Genomic DNA, 24,273 nt, shown 5'->3' on the forward strand with positions numbered 1-24,273 from the left:
CCTCAGTTTCACAAACAGCTTATTTTGGAGGGCTGAGGCATAAACACGCTCCTCTGAGTAAAATGTTCTTTCAATGTGAAAAACCACCTTCATGGAGGAATTTCTAGGAAATCCATTTCTCTGCGTCTTTACTGTGGATTCCTAAATGAAGCTGGCCCAGCAAAGTGGGCCATCTCAGACTGCATCTTCTTGACTTCCCAGTTGATAATAGGCATACAAAAGCAAGAAAGAGAAGACATGATTCTTTTGGTAAAGCTGGCCCACGATTTTTCCAGGAAGTTATACAGTTCACAGCAGGCAGAGGAATGACTCAGGAAAAACCCCAGAACAGCAGCAGAATCAACTCCTAAACTGAGCAAGAGATCTCAAGGACAATTCATGGCCCAAGATAGCTGCTGGAGCCCCTGCCATTGGTCTGCATTCCAAGGAACAGAGGATAGAATAGAAAATGAGCAAATGAGTGCATTTTCTCTAACTAAATCAGTTCCCTTTAAAGGGTCATCTTGAAAGGCCTTCACAATAAACCCACTCTATTTCATGGGCTAGAGATAAGTTAGAAAAAGGTATAGCTCTTCCAATGAATAATGATAAATCATCTTGCAAAGTTACACAGGTACGAAATGGATTATACATTATTTTTTTCCTGAAGGCAAGGCAGTCATGAAGTGCTCTGGGGGAGGAAGAAATGGAATGTATGGGTTTCATTCATGTATTACAGATGTCTGTTGGGTACCTACGAACACCATTCTAGGCTCTGAGGCTGCCGCAGGGAATGAGGCAGACAGAGCCGACTTTCTGTCGATGCCCCCACTGAGCTGACTTTCTGGGGAAGGAGACACCCTAAGCAGACAAAGGAGTAACTACATAATGTGTCAGAGTGTGATGTGGACAACGGCATGTGTTAATTGGGTGGGAGGGTGATCTGGGAAAGCAAGGCTGAGCAGGTAGCCTTTGTGCTGAGATGTGAATGAGGACGGGGATGATCCAGCGTCCCTCTGGGAAAGGAGAGCAGCCTTGAGGGGGTTGAGAAGGACAGAGAGCACAGGCAGAAAGCGTACCGCCAATGTTTTATCTGAGCAAGACGGGAAGCCATCAAAAGGTACATAGTAGAGAAAGGGGAGCCCTCCTACACTGCTGGTGGGAATGTACACTAGTTCAACCATTGTGGAAAGCAGTATGGAGGTTCCTCAAAAAACTAAAAATAGAAATACCATTTGACCCAGGAATTCCACTTCTGGGAATTTACCCCAAGAATGCAGCAGCCCAGTTTTAAAAAGACAGATGCACCCCTATGTTTACTGCAGCACTATTTACAATAGCCAAGAAATGGAAGCAACCTAATTGTCCATCAGTAGATGAATGGATAAAGAAGAGGTGGTACATATACACAATGGAATATTACTCAGCCATAAGGAGAAAACAAATCCTACCATTTGCAACAACATGGATGGAGCTAAAGGGTATTATGCTCAATGAAATAAGCCAGGCAGAGAAAGACAAGTATCAAATGATTTCACTCATATGTGGAGTATAAGAACAAAGGAAAAACAAGGAACAAAACAGCAGCAGAATCACAGAACCCAAGAATGGACTAAGAGTTGCCAAAGGAAAAGGGACTGGGGGTGCTCGGGGGATGGGAAGGGAGGGAGAAGGGGAATAAGGGGCATTATGATAAGCACACATAATGTAGCAGGAGGGCATGGGGAGGGCTGTACAACACAGAGAAGACAAGTAGTGACTCCATAGCATCTTACTACGCTGATGAACAGTGACTGTAATGGGGTATGTGGTGGGGACTTGATAATGGGGGGAATCTAGTAACCACAATGTTGCTCATGTAATTATATACCAAAAAAAAAAGGTACATAGTAGACAGCAGCGTAATTCAGCTCGGATGTATAAAGTCTTCCCAGCAGCCATGTGGAGACTTGATTGTTTGGGGCAAAGCAGAAGCTGAGAGACACAGCAAGATGCTCAGGACTGGTCCAAACAAGAGATGGCTGCAGACGGACAAGTTGGGCTTAGATGCAAAGAAGAAATTCTATTCTGGAGGGACTGTGAAGGTGGCAGGCTTTGCCAAAGGGAGTCAGAAATGACAAGGAATGTGTGGTTTCTATAAAACATTATGCAAACCTTATCTTTTAAAATACATCAGGAAGTTAGAACATCAACATCGGATTCTTTGTTTTACTTTATTTTTTAGCTCTTCTGTCCCAATATTTCTTCAAAACGTTTTTTCAAGTTGCTGAACTGTATGCAGCCCAATACAGGGGACAGTGTTCTAAGCTTTCTTACACCTCTACTGGCTGGTTCAGTGATTCCAAGACCATTGTCGAACACGTCTAGGCTATTTCCCCATCTGTACAATGGAATCAGGGTCATTCACCGTTCACCTCACTGACCTAAAAATGAAGACAAAAAGTGTCCGTGGTGCTTCATGAATCTCAAAAGAAACACAATCAGAATGACTTGCAAATGCACCTGGTGGTAACAAAACCCCAAGGAGATAAACTTTGATTAACAGGTAAGGTGTATTTGCAATGACACAGATAAAGGCAACCCTCAGGTCAGCTTTATACTGTGTGCTGAAGCTCCTGTTGCAGTTAGCTGGGACTTACTGATTTATTCTTGCTTTCCTGCAAAAGGAATTGATTTATTTTCTTGTGAAATGCAGTCTCCTGTCAGCCTTCATCTTTCAATTACAAAATATGGTTTAACAATCTGTCATCCCTCGAGGTGCAATTTTCTTTAATTAGGATACTTAAAATGGAGTTCAAATGAACGTTTTCTGTTCAAATTTCTTTTAAGTGTGTAAAAAAGGATTACTTATTTTCTTGATAGGATAAGGAGAAAAGGGATGTGTACAGAGAGAGACTTTCCTGGGATGGTGACAAAAGCCGGTTACCCAAAATGCCAGTTGAAGAGCTAACATAACAGACATCAGAAAACATCAGAGCAAATGCTTATGTTATTACATAAAAAGAGGAAAGACCTCGTAAGCCAGACATTTCATTCCTGTCTAGGACCTAGCAAGTCAGAGCTCAGTGAAGCTTATTTTCACCAAATGATTTCCCATTCATTTAAGAATTCTGCTCTATTTTTAATAATATTCATATGCATTAAGTGACACAATGCATGCATGAATGTAAGAATGCATCATTATAATCAAGTTTTTGGTTTAAGAATATTATACTACAATCACTGACTTTGAGACAACGTGTTTGGAAGACCTTTCACAACAATAACATTCTTTATAAATGTGTTATTTCAGTATTATGTATGGCTCAGATAAAATTTTGGTTACAAAATAAAGGAATGCTTCAGTTTTAGGTACCAGAGTAATGTCCATCAGGCACTATTATGATCCCAAAGTTGCTCCACTATTTTTAGCAAGTTGTAAACTTTATTTGTTTATACAATATTCTTTTTAAAATACTGTCATGATGTGGGAGGTGAGAAATGTACGCTATTAAACATATGAATGAGTATGACAACTTGAGAGTACGCGTGTGCAGCAAGGAGCATTCAACGGTGGAAAAGAGACTATTTGAAGGATCAAATTACTTAACCAACTAAGAGTTCTGCACTCAATTCCAACTTCCTTTGGGGGGGGGTAGTTCCCTTCCACAATCTCCAACACCACCTGGATGCCCTATGATTTAGCTCAATTTCTGACACTTGCTACCTGGAGGTGAAGTCAGAGCCCATAGGTTGAGGGCTCAGCCCCACAGAACTACTTCCCACTTCAGATGCTGATCCCACATCTAGCTAGAGAAGCAGGAACCATGACCCCCTCTTTGGGTTCAATCACTTTGCTAAAGCGGTTCACAGAACCCAGAGAAACACTTGACTCACCAGATCCCAGTTTGTTATAGGAGGATGTGACTCAGGAACAGCCAGATGGGAGAGATGCAGAGGGCGAAGCATGGGGAAGGGACTCAGAGCCTCCCACACACCACTCTCCCCAAATATATGTCTGCTCATGCTCACGGAAGCTATCTGAACTGTACCCCGCAATCCTTTTTTAATGGACACTTCATTACCTAGGCAAGACTGATTCAATCGTTGGCCATGGTAAGTGACTCAGTTTCCAGGCCCTGCCCTCCTTAGAAATCAAGGAGTAGGACTGAGTCCCAGCCCTGTGCCCAAGGTTGGTTCCCTGGCAACCAGCCCCATCCTCAGGGACAAAATCACTTCGGTAACATCACCCAATGTGATGGAAAGGGACTTGTTGGGAATAAGCAAGACACCCACCTCACCTTCTGGTCCTGAAGGGATTTCAGGAACTGAGGTCAAGAGACCAAATATTAGAATAGCAGAAGCCCCCCCCACAACTCTCGCGGCTCAGGAAAATGTTTTGGAAGCTGTGAGCCAGGAATCAAGGACGAGGGCCAAATACATGAAAAAGATACTTTGGTCACCTGAATGCCCAAATATATTGTTCTGATAAATCACAATATCAAAAATGTGTACAAAACTGCATACAAAGTAACTGATGTGTAAGTAGAAGGCAGTAAATTTGGTTGAACCACAAGATGTTTTTGATTTTTAAAAATTGCAGAATAAAGAGAGAAATAAGGTAGTAGATAGAAATACTGACACAGGTTTGTTGACTGCAGGAGTGACTATATTCATTGAATCTACATGTGCCAAAACATCAGACCCACACACATGCATGGTCCCCGTGTCACCTTTGCTGCTTTTGATATCATTCAACAAATACGTGAGGTGTAAGTATCAGTGGAAACAGCATGACGAGTACATGTGATTTCTCTGTAGCATCTTTGCGACTTCCCATGACTTTATAATTATTCCAAAATTAAGTTTTAAAAAATATCGACACAGTTGTAGGGAACGTACCTTAGAACATTGCTTGTGATTCTGGCACCAAACCAGGGAACCGTTGTTCTGCAAAAAGTAAAAGAAATACGGACTCATTAAGTAACTTTCTAATTGAAAACCACATATACTTGTGAGCGATATAACTTTTAAATAACTGCATTGACAAAAGGCCAATTTTGCCATCCTGTATTTTTCTCTTCCTGAAAGAACAAATGTGTCTGTAATGTAAGTCCAATTTTGTCCTTGATTTCATGAAATAAGCACAGACATACACAAAGTGAAGACTTCAGGCTGTCTAGAAGGGCAAGTGTCCGGGCTGCTTTGCACAGGGTGCTGAGCAATGACATACAGATCAGCAGGGAAGTGGACATTGGGCATTTCCTCCACGGTCAGCAGTTTGAGTAAATGTACAATTTGGAGGCTTTTGATCTCAACCAATTCACGGGAGGGGGAGTTTGCACGTGGGAGTCAGATCTCCTGTGAAAAGGCTTCTCTTTCCGTTTCACTGGATGTGCTTGGATGGACACAAGGGACTCCCGTCCCTGCACCACAGTTTATCCATCTGTAAAGCATAACCACAATACCTGATATTCGAGGCCTCCAGGATAACTAAATGAAATAATATACATCCACCACGTGGCATGGCTGGACATTCACTGGACATGGAACGAATATTCAGACTATGATTTCTCATCCATTAGAATTTCTGCGTGGAAACTTCTCACTCCACAGGACTAAAATTTTGGTTTTTCCTTTGGATGGGATATTTTATGTCAGATTGGGCTCGGCTGGGGTAGTCGGTCGAGGCAGCAGAGGCCATCTCCCCAAAATGAAGATCTGTGGTCTCTGGGTCTTTACTGTTCAAGGCTGGGTATGAGATAAAGAAGCCCATTTCCTATGTTTGAACATCTAAGCTCTTAATTTTAAGAACACCAGTACAGATAGAAGAGTATTACATTTGTTTTCATTAAAGAGAAAACTGAACCAATGATATATCTTCCTAAATACATCTTTGTAGCAAATTTCTTGAGATACATCACATACAAAAACTTCACTCATTTAAAGTAGGACAGTTTTTGTGACTAGTATATTCACAAGCCTATGCGACTGTCACCACCAATTTTCTAATGTTTTTATTATCCCATGAAAAACCTCTACCCGTGAGCAGTTGTTACCCCTTCCCTGCCCCCCATCCCCTCACGGCCACTGATCTACTTTCTTTCTCCATTGACTTGCGTGTTCTGGGTGGTTCATATAAACAGAAACATACAGCATGTGGCCTTTTGTATCTGGATTCCTTCATTTAGCATAATGTTCTGCATTTTGCTAAATGGTGTGGTATATTTGCTTCAGTTATACTGTCAGAAAAATCAAAACAATACTTCAGTCATTTTATTGTCTGATTCCATTGTATGGATATACTGCATTTTGCTCTTTTACTCTCAATAATGTATCTCAGTGTATCCCATTCCCAATAATAACTCTGAATATAAAAGGATTCCCCAAACCACTGAGTAAAAAATCGCAGCTATGTAAGATTAGAAATTTTCCTCTTCAACATGAAGATCATGGGCTAGAAGAGCTAGCCTGGTGCAAAGGTTCTAGCCTAGGATGAAACCTAACATACGGCAGTAACTCTCCTCTGCAGCCTCAACCCCCCAAAACAGCTACACAGACCTATGATTGTAGCTCATCGGGAATCCACCCACCCACTCCCGTCCTGAGCTCCAAGCATCCTCAGCGGGCCCTCATCTCTCTACACATCAGTGGTCGTTGGTGAGGTGAGGTGGGACTGAAGCTGGGGCCGTACATCAACAGCCTGGCATGACGTTAGTATGATTACTGGCAGGGTTTACATGAGAGAAATAGTTTAGACTCGGGGGGAGGCCAAGGCTGGACAAATACAGGACCTGGTTTAATTCCTAGCAATGTTAGCAGGAAGGGAGCTGGCAAAAGGGCCTTAGGAGCAGACTGAGATTTCCTCCAAGGAGCCCTGGGCTTGGTGAGAATCCCCAAGCTCGCAGGGGGTCAGGCAGACTGCGGGGCGGTCATACACAGAGGCTGGCCACGGAGAAGCACATCACGGAGAGGCCGAGAGCAGGACCCGGCGGCCAGGCAGGAGCCCCTGGGTGAGGCCCACCCTCAGCATCTCGGGGAGGGGTCGTTCCTGCTCGCTCTGAGCAGAGGTGGCTCCTGCTGGGACTTGCAGGGCCCACATCCCTCAGAGATCCTGTCCCCAGTGTGAGGGCTGCATGGTCAACTGGTCACCACCCAGTGATGGAACGCAGTGGAATGCCTTCGAAACAGAGCCAGGGCTGTTTGACGGCCTCAGCTCTTGCAGACTGGGCCAAGGTGAGCTCCTGAAGCTCTTTTCCCCCAGGGCCATGGTCTGCGGACCTCTAGCCTTCTTGAGTCAGACCAGAGGGCCCCTGTGGTGGGACCTTTCTGCTTCCAGGGCTTTTTCCTCCTGCGCAGAAGCGCAGGCCCCCTGGAGGAGGTAAGGGTCCCTAAGGGTCCCTCACAGGCTGCACTGCTCCTGGGGAATGGATTACACCCTCCCAGCCCCTCTCGAGTGTTAGGATATACTCACTTTCTCCTCAGTCTCAGCTCCCCAACTAGAGCGGGCTCCCCAACAGGGCTTCCTGCTCCCCTTCTGCTTCACTGTCTCACACTAGCAGCTGAACGTGCTGCTGATCCTCACCAGGACGGCATCCGTCAAAGGCCGCGCTGCCTGCCCCAAATGCTGGCTGACCAAGTGTTTCCGGTGGGCTAATACGCCTCGGACGTGACTGTTACCAACAAACGCTATCATTATTATATTATGGACCACATCTCTGTGGCAGGCTTTCGCTCTGATGCCCGACATACATTCACCCCAGTCATCCCATATCGTGACTGGCACAGGTGTCATCTGCACATTCTCCACAGTCAACAGCCCCCATCCTGAAGCCAGTGCTTCAACTCAGCCGTGAAGCCCCACAAAGAGCAGCCGCAGTCGATCAAAGCAAGGGTCAGAGTTACAGTGCATTTGGAAGTTATGTCCCAACTGATCATCTCAGAACAGAGGTAAGAACTGGCCGGGATGGTCCTCAGGAGGTTCAGAAAGCGGTAGGGAAGACTGGTGAGTTGGAGCAGAGAACAGGAGAGGAGACTGGACGAGTAGGTAGAAAGCAGATGACAATAGATTTAGACCTACTGCTGGAAACAGGACGTTTCATTTAGTAAATGCAGAGGGTCAAAAAAAAAGAAAAAGAGGATTGAGGCCTTGAGAAGTCATGTGCATGGCACACCTTGATTAGCTTCCTTTTGTCCCACTTCTAGAATGGTCAGACCTCAACAGAAACCCCAGAACCCGGCCAGGATTGCTTTGAGCAGCCCCATAAATGCCAGCTCCGCTGCCCAGCCCCCGCGGGGACTCCATGCTGCCCATCTTACCGGCTCACACCCCCGTCAAAAGAAGGAACACAATGATACCCAGAGGCTACCTGTTCAGCTGTTTACATTTTGGGGGGAATCACTATTAATGCCTTTCCTCAACAAACGCATTTTCGTTTTAAGCAAAGTTTTCCACGAATCATAAAATGAAAAGCTGTCATTTTATTTGGGGCAATAGCAACCAAGCATGAAGGATTACTATGATTATAATTTTTCTTTTTATTACTGAAGACAGGATGTCAGAGGATGCTTGGAAAGATTAGAAAGATAATCCACATATGGTATTTAGCAAAGTGCTTGTCACAGAGATAGACGTCAGGAAAAAAGTCTATTGTTATTCCTGGGATTGCTCTGTTTGCCGTAATTACAGTTTCTGGCAGTGGGGGAGTGATCCTGGCCTTAAAATCGCCCAGCTCTTCATCCTACCCTCACTGTGTGGATCCTCTTATAAAGCTCAGAAGTGGGATCCCACCATGTTTTTCTTCCTGGGTGGCAGCAATCTCTCCATGAGGGCCGATGTGGTGAGTGGGCAATGGTATTCCTTTTGTTTTCATTTCCATTTATTGGCCACTTGTATTTCTTTTAGGATGAATTGTCTGTGCATTTCACCTTTTCTATTTTGGGGTGTTTGCTCTTTTCCTATCAACTGTACCAGCTGTTAGTACCAATGAGAATTAATAATCATGTGCCTGCAATAGGCATAAAATCCTTCCAGTGATTGTCTTTTGAATGTATTCATGTTTCTCCATACAGAAATTTTTTACATGCACATGCACACAGGTATATGCATATGCACACACATACATATGTGTTTTCCCCCAAACGCATCTCTATTTCTTTTTTGGGTTTTAGCTTTTCTGTTTTTCTTAAAATGACTGCCCCTCCCACCCGCCACACCCCTACCCCATCAAGGTTTTGCAGCTGTTCTGTGCTTCTGCTTTTATCAATCAACATATGCCATACTATTTATCCCTATAAAGAACTTCTAAGAACCCTGCCTAATGGCATCAAGGATGTCTGTAAAGCCCTGATTAACTCTGGCCACTGTGTTCTGGCCAGGTGTGCGTGTACACGGCACCATCCGCCTACGTTGCTTACAGGTAATGCTCTTTGAGCAGGACAGCAATGGAAAAATACAAGGACCCAGTACATTTCAACATTCCACCCTAGGGGAAGTTCTTCATCCGATTACAATAGCCTTCACCAGTTAAGCCACTTGATAACAAAAATAAAATACAGTATTTGCAATGCAGTCTTGTTCTGGCTTAAAGCCAGCAAAAAAAAATACTCAAAGTACATTAGACAAGAAAGGTGTTTGCCTCCAGAATCATCACTGGAACCTCCAGGCAGGATCAGACAGCAGGACTTCTGTAATTATATAAAGATTACATCCTGTATTTTATTGGTTTAACTAGATCAAACATGAATGCATGTCAATCCAGCTTTCAAAGAGTTTTATGTAAGTTCAATCAACTGCACCCGGACATTATTTCAATGGCATTTTCAAAGTCTCTCCATTTCTAGCTTTTTAATTTTTTTCCTGAGAGAAAAATAATTCTTCAAAAGCTTCAAGTAAAGAAAAGACTGCATTCACCCAAAGACAACCCACCAGGGAAGGATAAAGATAAATGAAAATGACTTATATCAATACAGCCATCTTAAAAGAGAAAAAGAGCATTAGAAGAGATTGTACATATTTTCTTTAACACAGCCAGGTGTAAGTGTGGAGCAGCATCATGTAGTCTGTGTCGGATTGGTTCATCCACGGAGCAAATGTTCCTCTGGGAAGGGGTGCTAATAATGGGGGCAGCTATGCACATGGAGGGGCAGAGGTGTATGGGAACTCTTTGTACTTCCCACTCAATTTTGCTCTAAACCTAAACTGCTCTGAAAAATAAAGTCTACTTTAACGGGAAAAAAAGAAGCTATGTGTTTGTATTTGTTTGTGAAAGATCTCTTTCAAATGTTATAAATCATCCTCAGTAAATAAGTGGCCTTTTCACTCCACAGCCTCACTAACTTCTCTCTGGAGCCTATAAATATCTCACATTGAATGGAATTCTATAGAGCAATAGTTGGCCACACAAACAGAGCTCTCTGCAGACACACCACCTTCCCCTCTCCCCACCAGCGCGGGCATGCCTAGCCTGGCCACACCTAACACGGCCACACAGTCTCCCTTCTTTACCCCTGGCAGCTTGCTTGGGAAAAGGAACCTTTGCAAGAGCTCTCCTTCCCCACCAAAATTCTCCCTTCAGCAAGTCAACTCCCACCTATTCTTCAGGTCACTGCAAATGCCACTTCTTCCAGGAAGCCCTCCCTGACCCCCACACCCTGACTATACAGATCCTCCCATTAAACACAGTCTGGCAGCTCCCTGTACTTCTCTTCCAACACCCACTGTCCCGGCTGACAAGGACAAGACAATACATTTGTGTTGTTTCTAGCTCATGATCATCTGCCTGTGAACATCTTGAAGACAGGGTCTATCTGTATCTCCTGCTCATCATTAGCTCCCTTACGACCTTAACAAATATTATTGATTAAATAAATAAATGTGAGGACTGGGAAGTCATACTAGGAACTTAAACTTAAATCATGAGGCCATGATTAAGTAAATAAAGTAGATTGAGATGAACAAACGTTTCATCTTCTCTAAGTGGAACTTTTAGGAAGTGTCTCCATTATTTTTTCTCCTTATAGAGTAAGTGTCCAAGAGATTGGGCATGATGATATCAAAAACTGAAGATAAACCTGCATTCAGAATCAAACACCAATTATTTAATAACCGTGCCCATTATTTTTTTATAGATTATATAATGAAAGTCATCTAAACAAAATTTATAGAATAGCAATTGCCAGACTATGCCATACGGGAAAATATTTTATTAACATTTTACTACACATTTTGACAAGGGATAGTCTAATGAATTCTATCTGTGGAAGAGCATTAAATAAGGACAGAATTTTACTCCTTATTATCCCTAGTAGGGTGATGGGGCAGAAGCAAAAGTACTGGCTTCTCTTAGGGCATCTCCAACGGCAGTCTCCCCCCTCTAATTTCTCCAAGAAGACCTGCTAATTACTGATTCATTCTTGCCACAGCCATGACCCGATGCACATTTTCTCTAAACGACATTTGATACTAAATTTTCTATTTTCAGGAGAAAATTCTGGCAAATTATGCCCTCTCCACAGAATAACATAAAGCCCTGGAAGATTTCAAGATGGAACAAATGACTTGGGCTGACATAAATCCAGCCTCAAGTAGGCTGGGAAGGAGCATTAAGTGTAATAACTAAAGTTTAATAAATGACGTGCATTACAGAGGAAGGAAAGCATGAGCAATACAGGACCTATTACAAACCGAACAACTAACGCATTGTTCGTGGGAAACCTCAACAATAAAGGAATGTCCGTATCAATTTCCTTGTCTTCACAGCTCCTTTATGCCAGGAGAAGAAAAAAAAAGTGGAGGGGAATGCAGCCTGCAAAAGCAGGCGTGCTCAGACAACACTGTAGAATGCTTCCTGCGCCCGTAGACTGTGTGTGAGTTCCCCCAACTGCGGGCACCTCCCAGCAACCATGTCTAGAAAGTTAGCAAATGCTTGTGGAATAAAGTGGGGCACCTAGCAGGACACAGGTATGGGGGTCACTGTGCAGGAATGACCACCTGCTTCCAGTCACTGCAGGGTGGTCTCCAAGAGGGAGGTTTCATTGGCAACAACTACTTCTGTTTCCAACCCTCACTTGGAAGGTTTCCTGACTTTAGCTTTAATAGTTTGCGTCTAAGTGATGTTGGAAAAGACAAGAGCAGGAAAAACAAGACAGGAATGAGAAGTAGGAGAGGAAGTGGGTGGACTAGCGAAGAAAGATGGGAAATTAAAAGAGGAGCGGCCAGTGTAACAGTGCTTCCAAACCTTCTGGTTGAAAGAATCGCCTGGGGAATCTGTTTGGCATCGAGGTTCTCATGGACTGACTCAGTAGATCTACATCTGACCCTGGAATTCGTAGATCGACAGATGCCCCAAATGTTTCTTCTAACGTGGCACACATGATAAATGCCAGGTCGACAGACTGTCTGAACTTTGAGGGGCTATGGAATGAAGGTCGTATGGTCTAAGATACAAGGCAGAAAGGACACACAAGAGCACTAAAATGCTCATGTTTGTGCTCACAGCGGAAAAGTAGAATTTAAACAGTGTAAGGTAGGAAAAAAAGTTTGCAAAAACGTTTGATATCTTGATCTGCTCAATGGTTACATGAGTGTGCGCACATCAAAATGTATCAAGCTGTACATTTTGTGCACGTACTTCAATATAAAAATAAGTAAAAAAATCAAAGTGTAAGGTAGAAATCTTCTGGTGGATGACAGGTCCAAGGTGTACCAATAGTTGGCACCGTATCAGCCCCAAAGAAGAATTTTATTACACAAAATAAGACAGTAATTCTCGGTCGTGAACACTGTCATGTACCACCAATGTCTCCACTCCCCGTGACTGAAGTGAACCTTCCTCCTGTGTACTGAGAGCTGACCTTGCAGCTGAAGTCCCCTTTCCCCACCCAGAAAATGTACTTGGTAGAAGACAAGGACCTAGTTCAAGGCCACATTCCTTCAGGAAGAAGACACATCCACTGACCAACTGATGCAGTGGTACAAGGGGCCCACCTCCTCATGCCATTCGGCCAGAGGGTGCTGTGGGACCTACTGGCTGCCCAGGCCCGGCTTCTGCCCCTCGCTGCCCTTCACTCCCGTTTGGGGCTGACCCTGTGCACCAATACCCAGTAACTTCTGAGCTCTGACCAAAATCCAGCCCCGTGCTGCATGGGCAAGATCCTGTGAAAACCACTCACCTTCCATATATGTCCACGAACAGGAAGGGAGTTTCCTCAAAGTGAGAGGCTCTGGCAGCTTTTCCTTGAGAACTATGAAGGTGTTGAGGAATTCAGGTTAAGCGGGGGCACGGGGCACCAAGTGCGTGGACGTGTAGCCCCGCCAGTGGGGAAGATGAGGTAGAATCACGTGGGAAGCTGGCAAGGTGATGAACACTTTAGCCCAAGACCACATGGCCTCCTTTCAAGTCCCAAAAATCCTGTTTCTCAATGGACCAACCTCGTTCAGGCTGCTGACGCAGGATGCGGTATGTACAGCTTCCCCTCAGGTTGGGACATTTCACCTCAAAGTAAGAGAATTGTGTTCTGTTGAGGCTACCCACCAAAGAAGAAAATGTACTGTTGTTCCAGTAGCTTTCAACTCATTATTGGTGGCTATTTTTCATCTGTGCTTTTAAAAGCACCTTTAGGGTCTGGCTGTGTACTAAACTAAATCAAAAGTGAACAATAAAAATGTTTTTTTTAAACAGTCCAGCACCGTTCCAAAATCCCTGTGAAGAATTAAAATCAGTACCAAAGCAGGAAAAAAAACATGCAAGAGCAACACGGAAGAACAATTTTAAAACATAACTTTACCCAAGTCGGAATTACATCCTTTCCCAGAATTCTCTGGGAAGACCATGACATGATGTAAATCGACAGCTTGCTAACATATGCCTAAGTGACATTTAAAGATGACTCTTTTGGAGGCTTCTTAGATCTTTTCTTTCATTAATTGTGATTGTTGCAGCAAAAGAAACTTCGGCAAAATCTAAAGGTACCCGGACAGCTAATGAAACAATGACTTCACAAGATCCAGCTATGCCAGGATTCAACCTTGTCCCATCTGGATAGAAGAGAATGCAAAGCCCACTCTTATTTACAAGCAACTGAAAACCATTTTCTTTATTGCTGTATTTTCAACACTTGTGGGCTTGAGAATTCTGACTTGTCCATAATTAATCCCAGGGTCCACACGTGCCTCCAGAACTCTCTGAGACTGTCTACATGACTAACAGTTGCCTCCTGTGCAAAGCATTTGCACCAATGGGCATTTCTGTTATTTCTGGTGGAAACATAAGATTTATTCAAATACGGATAAGCCTGTTGTCTAAACACAAGCAGGACAAGAAAAGCAACCCAAAATGTGACTACAAATACCCACCCAAAATGTTGGTGAACTGTAGAATTCTAACTCAGATGATAGCATATAATTACAAATCAGAGAGGAGCGCCGAGGGCCATTTAATCCATCTGCTGGCTGAAAACAACCCAAATGTAACTCATTAATGACAGGTATATGTCTTATCTTATGAGGAACTTTCCAAGGGAAGGAAGTTATGGTGCCCCAGGGAACACGTTACCCTGTCTCACTGACTTCTCCATCCCTGAATTCCTACTGAAACCTCTCAAATCCATTAAAAAGAGCAAAGCGGTGAGGAGTAATTAACTTTCAGACAGCCCGCCTGCTAGTTTTTATTCTCTAATTAACTAAATCCTCTAATAACTCTCTCCAAAACATTTACAATGCCTAAGAGAAAGGTTAAAACCAGATGAGAAGGACATAACACGGGGTCTACCCTGTCGGAGTGCTATTGAAGGAAGAGCACATAGACATCATTCAGTTCCATAATTTTCAAGGGCAAGACCAGGATAATGATGCAAACAACCCACATTCTGCAAGTGAACGTGAAATGGGGAACTTTTTGAAAAACCCCCACCCATGTCTGAGGAGAAAGGGAAAGAGAAGAACAGGCTGGAAAGGAAAATCTAACCACCCACTGATCACACTAAAGCTCAAAACCACCATGCCGAGGACTGTCGGGAACATGGGGTTACTTGTTTTTGTGGTTTTGAATAACACGTGAAGGCCATTGGCAATATCGGCAAAATGAGACCGAGGAAAATTCTAGATGGTGAGAACTGCATGAGTTTAACAGAGATTCACGTCCATGTTCTCCCTTTGTTGATGAAGACACGGGAGGCCAGGAAGTCTGAGAAGGTGCACATCTTTGTTGATTCAAACAAAAAAAGACAGTGTTGATTCAAACAAAAAAAGGATATCTTAGAAGAAAGCACACCTTACTTGGAGTCAAAAGACCCTATGTCACATTCCAGGTCCCTCATCTATCACAGGTTGTGAGCTCTTGGAAAAATTAATTTCTTCTTTTCTAAAATGAGAAAAATAGTGTTTTTATGAGCTCATCACAAAGATGTTTGTGAATACCACCTGTGATCATCTCAAGACAAGGCTGAAGTCTAGCTGGCAAGACGCAAAGTCCTCCAACAGGAATGCTTTGCACACATGGAGCACCTGTTAATAATTTAGGAGAAGGTCTTGGAATGCTTTGGAGGCCTATGTGGCGCATGTGATCAACTGTGGAGAAGTCAGAATTTAAGAGCCATAAGTTTTGATATAATAAAGAAAGTGGTTTTCAATTGCTTGTGAATAAATCAAGTTTAATGAATTTCTACATTATATGGCTGTTTCCAGTGTTTCCAAGGGCACAATATCCATGTAAAGCACAATATCAGTGCAGCACTACATTAAATTCATGACCCACGATCGCCTTGTGGACAACATGAACATTCAATACATCAAACACCTTTTCTTTTGGGGTTCTTGGACCTAATTTCCAACACTGGTGTGTGGAGAGAGGGTGTCTTTCCCCACAGCACCAGGCAGCTCTCAAATACCACCAGGGTGTCCCAGGACTCAACTCCATTCTGACAGTATCTACCCAGAGACAGAGTCAGATTTCACAGATTGAGGTCTCAGTCCAGCAAAAGTGTCCCTCTTCCCCCACTTCAGATGCCAGAAACTGGGACGTCCAGGTTACCACCTGTGCTTCTGACAGACCCACTACAGACGGTTCCCACAAATTCCTCCTTGGGTTCAACTCAGAGAAACCTGTTACTCACCAGATCTCCAGTTTCTTATCAGTGGGTATACTCAGGCACACCCAGCTGGAGGAGATGCAGAGCGCAGGGCATGGGGAAGGGGTGAGCAGCTCCCTCTCCCTCTCCAGTCCCCCACTCCCCCCAAATCTCCATGTGTTCACCAACCCAGAGGCTCTCAGACCCCGTTACTTTTGGGGGTTTATGGAGGCCTCAGGACACAGGTGTGGTTGATTAAGTCACTGGCCAGAAGGGATGGATTCCACTTCTAGCTCCTCCCACCTCCCCGGAGGTCAAGGGGTGAGGTCGAAAGTTCCCACCGTCAGACCCCCCAATTGGTAAGCCCGCCAACCAGCCCCTCCCTTACGTGCCTTGCAAAGGCTGCCTCCTTCAGACACCACCTTAGTGGCCTCCATCCCAGGCAATTCCAAGGATTTTACGTGCTATGAGCCAAGACCCAGGAGAAGAAGACCAAACATATATGAGAAATATATTTTCATCAGCTGAATGATGAAATATATATTTCTTGTGAATATCACACTATTCTTAGTGGTATTGAAAATTCAAAATGAAATAGACTGACTATGGGCTTTCCTAGGGCTTCTGTAACACAGCACCACCAAGTAGGTGGTCTGAATGACAGACAGTTACTGTCTCACTGGTTAGAAGCCAGAGGTGAGATCGAGGTGTCAGTTTGGCCATGCTTTCTCCTGGAGGCTCTAGGGAAGCACGTGCTCTATCCTTTCTCTTAACTTCCAGGAGGTCCTCGCTTGGGGCACCCAATCCAACCCTCACACGGCCATCTCTCTGTGTCTCACAGCTTACGCGGGTCTGTGTCCAAATTCCCCCTTTCTGCAAGGACACCCATCATATGGGGTAGGGCTCATCCTACTCCAGGGTGACCTCACCTGAACGAATTTCATCTCCAACCCCTCTCTTTCCAAAGGGCATCACTTTCTAAGGTACTGAGGGTGAGAACATGAAGATATGGATTTGGGGAATGGGGCTCACCATGCAACAAAGAGGACTAGGATGAATCAAAGCCATGGGACAAACGCTGTGGTGTTTCAGCCACACCCAGGCTGCATCCCAGTTGAGAATCTCTGCCTTAATATGTTGATGCACGTTCCTACCTGCTTCAAAAATCACTATTGGTGCTTATTCATCAGCTTTGCCTCCTTGCCCCCTCCCTGTGGAGGTCAGCGTTAGCGTCTCCTTACAGCCATCTGGTCTCTCCTGGATCGCTGAGCACACCCACACAGTTGCCCTTGAAGATGTCCTGTGGACACCGAGGCAGCGCCCGGGGCATAGAGGACTCCGCAGCAGAGGTTCTCAGCGTGGGGAAGCTTGTCCGAAGGCAAAGCTCGGGTCTTACTGCAGCAGACCTGCAATCATAGCTCTACGGGTGGGCACATCAGGGTACAGCAAGCTGTGTCTTAGCAGGTCTGCCACGGGGCAGGTCCTCGCTGAAGCTGCAGAAGCTCGCTGCAAAGACAGGGGAGCGCTTCGCCCCCGTGCTAAACCCATGTCAAGAAAGGACACCCTGCACCCCCCTTCTTCCATCTCTCCAAGTTCACCAAGTAAATTTCTGAACTTCACTAGCTTCTCAGGTACCTCATACTCCAGTTACTGAAGAAGACCATTCTCTTTTTCCAGTATTAAACTGATCTCTGGATGCCCATAAGTGCGTATATATTTTTCAAGCAAGTCAAGTCTGTTTCTGCTTCTGAACCTGCAGGGCTGACCCTCAGGAGCGCGGACGGCTCAAGGTAACGACACGCAGTGCAGCCTACCCAAGTTGGCCACCACTCTGTCTTGGCCTCGCCTCGTCTGCAGGCATCTGGGAAGATGTTATTTACTGCTAGGATGGCAGGAAAGAAAAAGGCAAAACAGACTTTAAAAGGCATTCTCAAATCCCCCTATGATTTTTCAAAATAGATGCTTGACAGCTGTGAACCTTGACGGGGCGATCTGTTCGTAATAAGCAATTCCCACCAGGCCCATCACCACCTGGTTGCTGGCATGCTGGCCAGCAGAGGTTAAGGATTAATTTTAAATGATCAAGCTAATTACTCACAGGCGTTCACAGCAGCCAGGCAGAATATGTTTCCAGATAACATGAATTGGATTCCACTGTCACTATAGCCATTCTTAAAATTTCAGTTTGAAAAAACATACAGTGCACCATAAAGGAAAACTATTATTTCCATTTGCATTCCTACGAAGAGGTCAGTAACATGCTTTGGATAAACACTCAGGTAAATCCTAGAAGTATTTATTTTAATACGGAAGGAAATCCTACCACCTGGCTATGCACATACAGGCTGTGTTTCCTTGTCAGTGGGGAAAATCCAAGCAGGAAAAGAGAATTACTAGAACTACATGTCTATCCCATTCTACTTGACTTTACTCCGATTTCTGTCACATGGTTCCCTTGTAATATACACCTTTTCGCTCTGCTAACTGATGTGTGATTCCTTAGAGAGTGCAGAATAATCAAATCAAAGCAGAGCATCTCATAGTCTATGACACCCTGACTTATATGATATTCTAGTGCATTCATCAAAATTCTGGGTTATTTTAATATGAACTTCAAAAGAGAGTATGTTCTAATGAACGATCTCTTGAGAAAACATGATGTACTAAATGTGATGCAAGAGAAAGATCTCCCTTTGCAAATAAAAAAAATGGATTTCAAGAAAAATGTGTTCCCTGCAGAATTATATGCACCCAGCACCTGGGAAGCCCAGTATGTTTTCATAAGAGAATAAATGACCTAGAATTCACTGGCATTTCTCCTTACACAGTAACACCTTCCCATGATTTGAAATTTCAATGAAAAATTCTACTTCTTCTATTCTTATATATCATATGGGAATAGAAAATCTTCAAGTGACAAAAACATATAAGAGATCTGAATTTCATTTTCCAACTATAGAATAAGCACTTTCAACGGAACTGCAAAGGGTACATTTTTAAAATTAAAACACATTTAAAAATTAATGTTAAGACATTACTTTAAAATGAAACAAATTATTTTTCAGAGCAGTTTTAGGTTCACAGCAAAATTTAAAGATACAGAGATTTCCCATATCCCCCTGGTGCCTGTCACACATGCACAGCCTCCCCAGCAGATGGGACACTTGTCTCAACTAGTGAAGCTACATTGACACATCATGAACAGCCCAAGTCCACAGTTTGCATTAGGGCTCACTCTTGGTGTCATACATTCTGTGCATTTGGACAAATATATGACTTGTTTCCACCATTACGGGATCATACAGAGTAGTCTCACTGCCCTAAAAACCCTCTATGCTCCACCTATTCATCCCTACACCCCACCCCAACCCCTGAAAACCACTGCTCTTCTGTGAACACAGTTGTGCCTTTTTAAGAATGTTTCAGAGTTGGCATGAGAGATTACTGCGCCTTTTAAGATTGGCTTCTCTCAGTTAAGAACATGCACTTAGGTTTCCTCCATGTCTTTTCATGACTGGATAGCTCATTTCTTTTTAGCCCTAAATAATACCCCATTGTCTGGATGGACCACCGTTTCCTTATCTATCACCAACTGAAGGGCATCTCGGTTGCTTCCAAGTTTTGTCAATTATGAAGAAACCTGCTGCCAACATCTACTTCTTTTTGTGTGCTGGCTTGTGTGCACATAAGTTTCCATTCATTTGGGCATCTAGCAAGGAGCACAGTTCCTGGAATGGATGGTAAGAGTATGTTTAACTCTGCAAGAAACCACTGAACTGTCTTTCAAAGTGGCACCCCATTTTGCATTCCCACCAGCCCTGCATGAGCATTCCTGTGGCTCCTCGTCCTCACCAGCATTTGGTGCTGTCAAGAGCTCCAGATCTTAGCCATCCTGATAGGTGTTGCAGTGGTGTCCTGCCTGTTGGAGAGGCATTTCCCCAGTGACAGATGATGTAGGGCATCTAATATGCTTTTTGCCTTTGGTCTTTGGTGAGGTGGCTACTGAAGTCTTTGGCCCATTTTTTAATCAGCTTGTTTAAATTCCCTTTTTTGGCTCTCTGACCACACTGTGAAGCATCGAGATTCAAGGGGTGCACACTGTTTAGTTTTGAGTCCTGGAATCTTCTGCACCATGAGGCACTCACTCTAAGCCTAAGTCATCTTAACAGCAGCCTGTATTTCTGTAGCACTGATGACACACGAGCTTCTGCTCTAAGCAAACCGATGGTACGTAGTGCTACCGTCACCGCCACTTTACAGTGAGGAAATTGAGGCAAATAGCATGCATATGGTCTGAAAGAAGGCTCAGTGACAGACATTTTTTTTAAAGGAAAAGTTAATTTGCAAATAAGTTCCAAGGGAATCAGACATTAGGACCAGCTCACCAAATGAAAAAATAAAACAGAAACATAGCAGGTATTTAAAGGAAAAGAGGCAGCAACTTTCCATTAGTCTGCTCACAGCTAAAAAAAATGAATTCTCTTATATGATTACCATATCCACAAGGGCCATGATGTAGCTTCAGAATCAGCGTCGGCTAAAGACAGAAATAGTTGTTTCCATTTGGAGGAATGCCTGCCACAGAATGGAAGGAAAGCATTTTTCTAATTGGGTTTTATGGAAACAATTACCGCAGTCTTTCCTAAATTCTCAAATGGAGCCATGGATGAGCACCTTTCCAAACTCCCACATTGTACATGAAAGAGAGCATGGTTACTGCAACCCACTTATTAGCCTGATTTATTCTCTCAAAGAGATACCTGAATGTGTAATAAAGGACTCATATACACATATGTATGTTTAGATACATACTGTCTAAATACAGGTGTTGAATGACACACTAGATCGAGAGCGCTGTAAAGGAAAGAGACAGAAGCAGACCAGTGCCTCTCAGTGGGGGTGATTTTGCTCCACGACACATGTTATAATGTCTGGATACATATATCTTATTTTGTGTGCCATGACTGGGGGTGGGAGGTGCCCCAGGCACCCAGCGGGTGGAGCCCAGGGCTGCTGCTCAGCCTCCTACAGTGCCCAGGATGCCCCCACCACATAGAATTAATTAACTAAAAAATGTGAACAGTGCTGAGATTGAAAAGAACTGGACACATGTGGACGATGCACATACAGACATATAGAGAGAGATGGAAATAAAATTTTAGCCCTAATTTCACATGGTTGTCCACAAGAGAAGGAATCTCTTCCTTCTTTCCCCAAAATCATCAAGTAATAAATGGGACGAGAGAATGCAAATCATGTCCTATTAAAAGAAAAGGTTAAAAATATTATACAAGTCCATGGCTCCTGATGAAAGCACAAAGAGAAAGATGAGAATACAAATGCAAATCGGTTTGAATGTTGTCTCACCTCTAAATATGTTTTCCCACCACCAATGAGATACTAACCAAGTGAATATATTTTGTCCAGAATTTCTTAACTTCCCTGCAGCTGTGAGGACATTATCTCATAGCTCCAGATGCAAAAATGTGGAAACAACAACAAAAAGATGTTCCCTACTTTCTTTTAGATTCTGGCCCGATGGGAAAATAATTTCCCAGGTGCAGGTCAATTCTGGAGTGATTGGCGAATGCGTCTGGCTGTTCGCTGCTCGAAAAATGGTACAGCCAAATGTCACAATAAAAAAGGGAGAGATGGAGGGAGGGAGGTGGGGAAGTGACGAGTGTGTTGGGGGGGGGGGGGTTATAGGGAGAAAGGAACTTGGAGCACAGGTATTTGATTCTAAAGGCAAAGTTCTCGTCCCAAAGGACTTTAATCACCCAACACATAGAAGAGATGATGGGAAAGAGAGTGCCCACTGCCCCAAAACGACTATTCTGAATGGTGGACAGCATCTTAGTTACTTCCTTGCCACTGGAGACATTTAAACGAATTACAGCTACCAACACATTTTCACAGCAACCAACCTCTCCATTTCTTCTCACTCTTCCTGAGAGTAGCCAGCAGGAAGGACATCAGGTTTCTGCATAAACTTGGCATTTCTGTTGCTCACGGACTTCATTTCAACAGTAGAAGGCAAGCCCCGAGTTTATGCTGTGATGCACTCTGGGGTAACTTAGCCCTTTTTTTTGAATCAACCCCGATGCCTGGACACCCCCATCTCCATGGGGCTGGGTGGTCTTACGCTCCTGCTTCATGTGCGGTTCCTCCTCTGTGGTGCAAACAATTCTGTTCACTAGGAGAAATGGCCATCAAGCGAGGGAGACATCAGGGAGTAGGGCCAAAAATAAGCAGCTGGCCATGAAGGACAGGCAACGGAAATCTGAGTATCTCAACAGGAATGGCTTGCACAGACATTTATCAGAAAACATGGCTACATTTCCAAATGGGGGGGTATTATTTTTATTTTTCCGTCATGACTGCAAAGGGTCTTGGTATCTGCATCCTGCAGGGCTCTCTGCTCATCAGCTGGAGAGCAGGCTAGTGGCCCTGAAATGCAGGCCTCCTTGGCATACCTGGTTTGTTCTAACACCACGTGAAAACCTGTCCAGGGCACGGGGTGACATATCATTATCAGGACTGTATCTCCTTTGAGATTTCTCTTAGCATTTTAGGTTTGCAAGGCTTTGCCTATTTTCTTTCCAGACCACAAAAGATAACAAACAGGGCACTTAGTCCAACAGTACACTTCAAAAGAGTGCTATTACTTCAGGTAATGCAGGCACTTAAAGACAGAAGCTGAGACATTTATTTAAGTCAAGAAAGGGCTGCCTCCCTCAAGTACATGTCATCAAGGAACTAAATAAGAGTTGATGAACCTACACTGGATGGGGCCACACACACCAGCCCAGTAGGGACACCGTGAATAGGGGAGGTCTCCTGTGACCTCAAAGCTTTGTTTTTGTTTGCATTTAGACTTTCTCCACTGCCTCAGCCTTTCTTGTAGAGAAGCTGTCAGTAACCTCCCAGCTAAGAATGTCACCCATCTGGTTTGTCTTTAGATAAGTTTGTCATTTGCGTTGGAGGGAGGGAGGAACACCCAAAATCAGGTGACGTGTTTCAAAGTTATGGATTGTTCATGCATGAGAATACTACAGGGAACTGAAACAAGGTGTAAACAGAAAATGAAATATGGAAAAAACATCTCATAGTGTTATAAGGAAATGACTTCCCATTATTTGTCTTGTCCCAAGCACTGGTGTAATGAGTGACATGTTTTGGAAGGTGATGGATTACTTTGCAAAATCAATATTTCTTGTCTCATTAAATGAACTCTCTGTTTTATGGCTTCCTTTCTGACTTCAGAAATTGTTAATTTTTTTAATATAACCAGAAATTAGCTATAAAATTTTAGTAGTCATCAGGGATAACTCAGTACTAAATTGAGGGGAACATGCATTTTTGTTCGCTGCGCTGATTTGAGATGTGCACACCAATTAGGAAGACGCGCCTTCCCTAAGTCAAAGATTCTGCACACCACACATACATGATTCTCAAAGTGGTGATAACTTGCCTGCCTTTCAAAGAAAGAATGTAATCAGAAAAACACAATTATATTTTTTTGATGTTGCTCTAACAATACTGTTTTCTCAACAACTTGGCAGGAAATTAATAACTTGGGGCAAAAAAGGTTATCAAATAACAAAATTTACAGTTTAGGACAGAAGGATGAATAGAATATGAAGTAGGAATTTTAGTTTTCTTCTTCCTCTTGAGCTGTTGCTTCTCAGAGTCCCTTGGGGACAGATTTTAGCTCTTTGGGAATTAAAGAACCCCCCTCTTGTCACCATTTTCATGTGTACCCTTGAGAATTTTCTAAATTCTCCTTTTCTCAGAATTCTCTAAAGGGAGAAAAAAATCTGCATCTAAGAAATTATATTAAGACTCAAAAGGTGACTCATGATGGTAAGAGTTTCTGTCTTCACTTCAACAACTCTTCAGAACTGTTTGCTTAGATGTCTGTCTCTCTTGAGTAGAAAATAATTCTTTGGGGGGCAAGAAGCACATTCCCTTATTCTGGGTCTCCAGACCTAAGACACCTGGAAGATAGTGGTTTTTGAGAGATTTGTATTGGTTGGACAAAGGATTTGGGTGGAAATTGCACAGGGGATGGTGTTCATGAGCTGATATTTTTAAAGAGTTTTTCTATCATGCCAGCGACTTTATGACCATCCACCATCGTGCCACCCCATGACACAGCAACGCCTCCAGGAGCCAGGGAAGGAATGGGGAATGCAAGACTGTTTCCCCAGAAGCTCTGTGATTCTCAGTTACATGAGAGTGGATATT

The 24,273-nt window shown here is 43.6% G+C and overlaps 1 protein-coding gene across 2 annotated transcripts in view; it reads right to left on the reverse strand.

Moving 5' to 3' along the window:
• Positions 1–24,273, reverse strand: part of ANOS1 (anosmin 1) — a 154,500-nt gene that overhangs the window by 121,633 nt on the left and 8,594 nt on the right. For both annotated transcript variants that reach the window (XM_057496179.1, XM_057496178.1), the window contains exon 2: positions 4,861–4,908. In XM_057496179.1, coding sequence (XP_057352162.1) covers positions 4,861–4,908 — 48 coding nt within the window. The remainder of the gene's footprint in view (positions 1–4,860; positions 4,909–24,273) is intronic.

This window comes from Manis pentadactyla, chromosome X (genome assembly GCF_030020395.1).
Source record: "Manis pentadactyla isolate mManPen7 chromosome X, mManPen7.hap1, whole genome shotgun sequence".
In the NCBI taxonomy this organism is placed as follows: Eukaryota; Metazoa; Chordata; class Mammalia; order Pholidota; family Manidae; genus Manis; species Manis pentadactyla.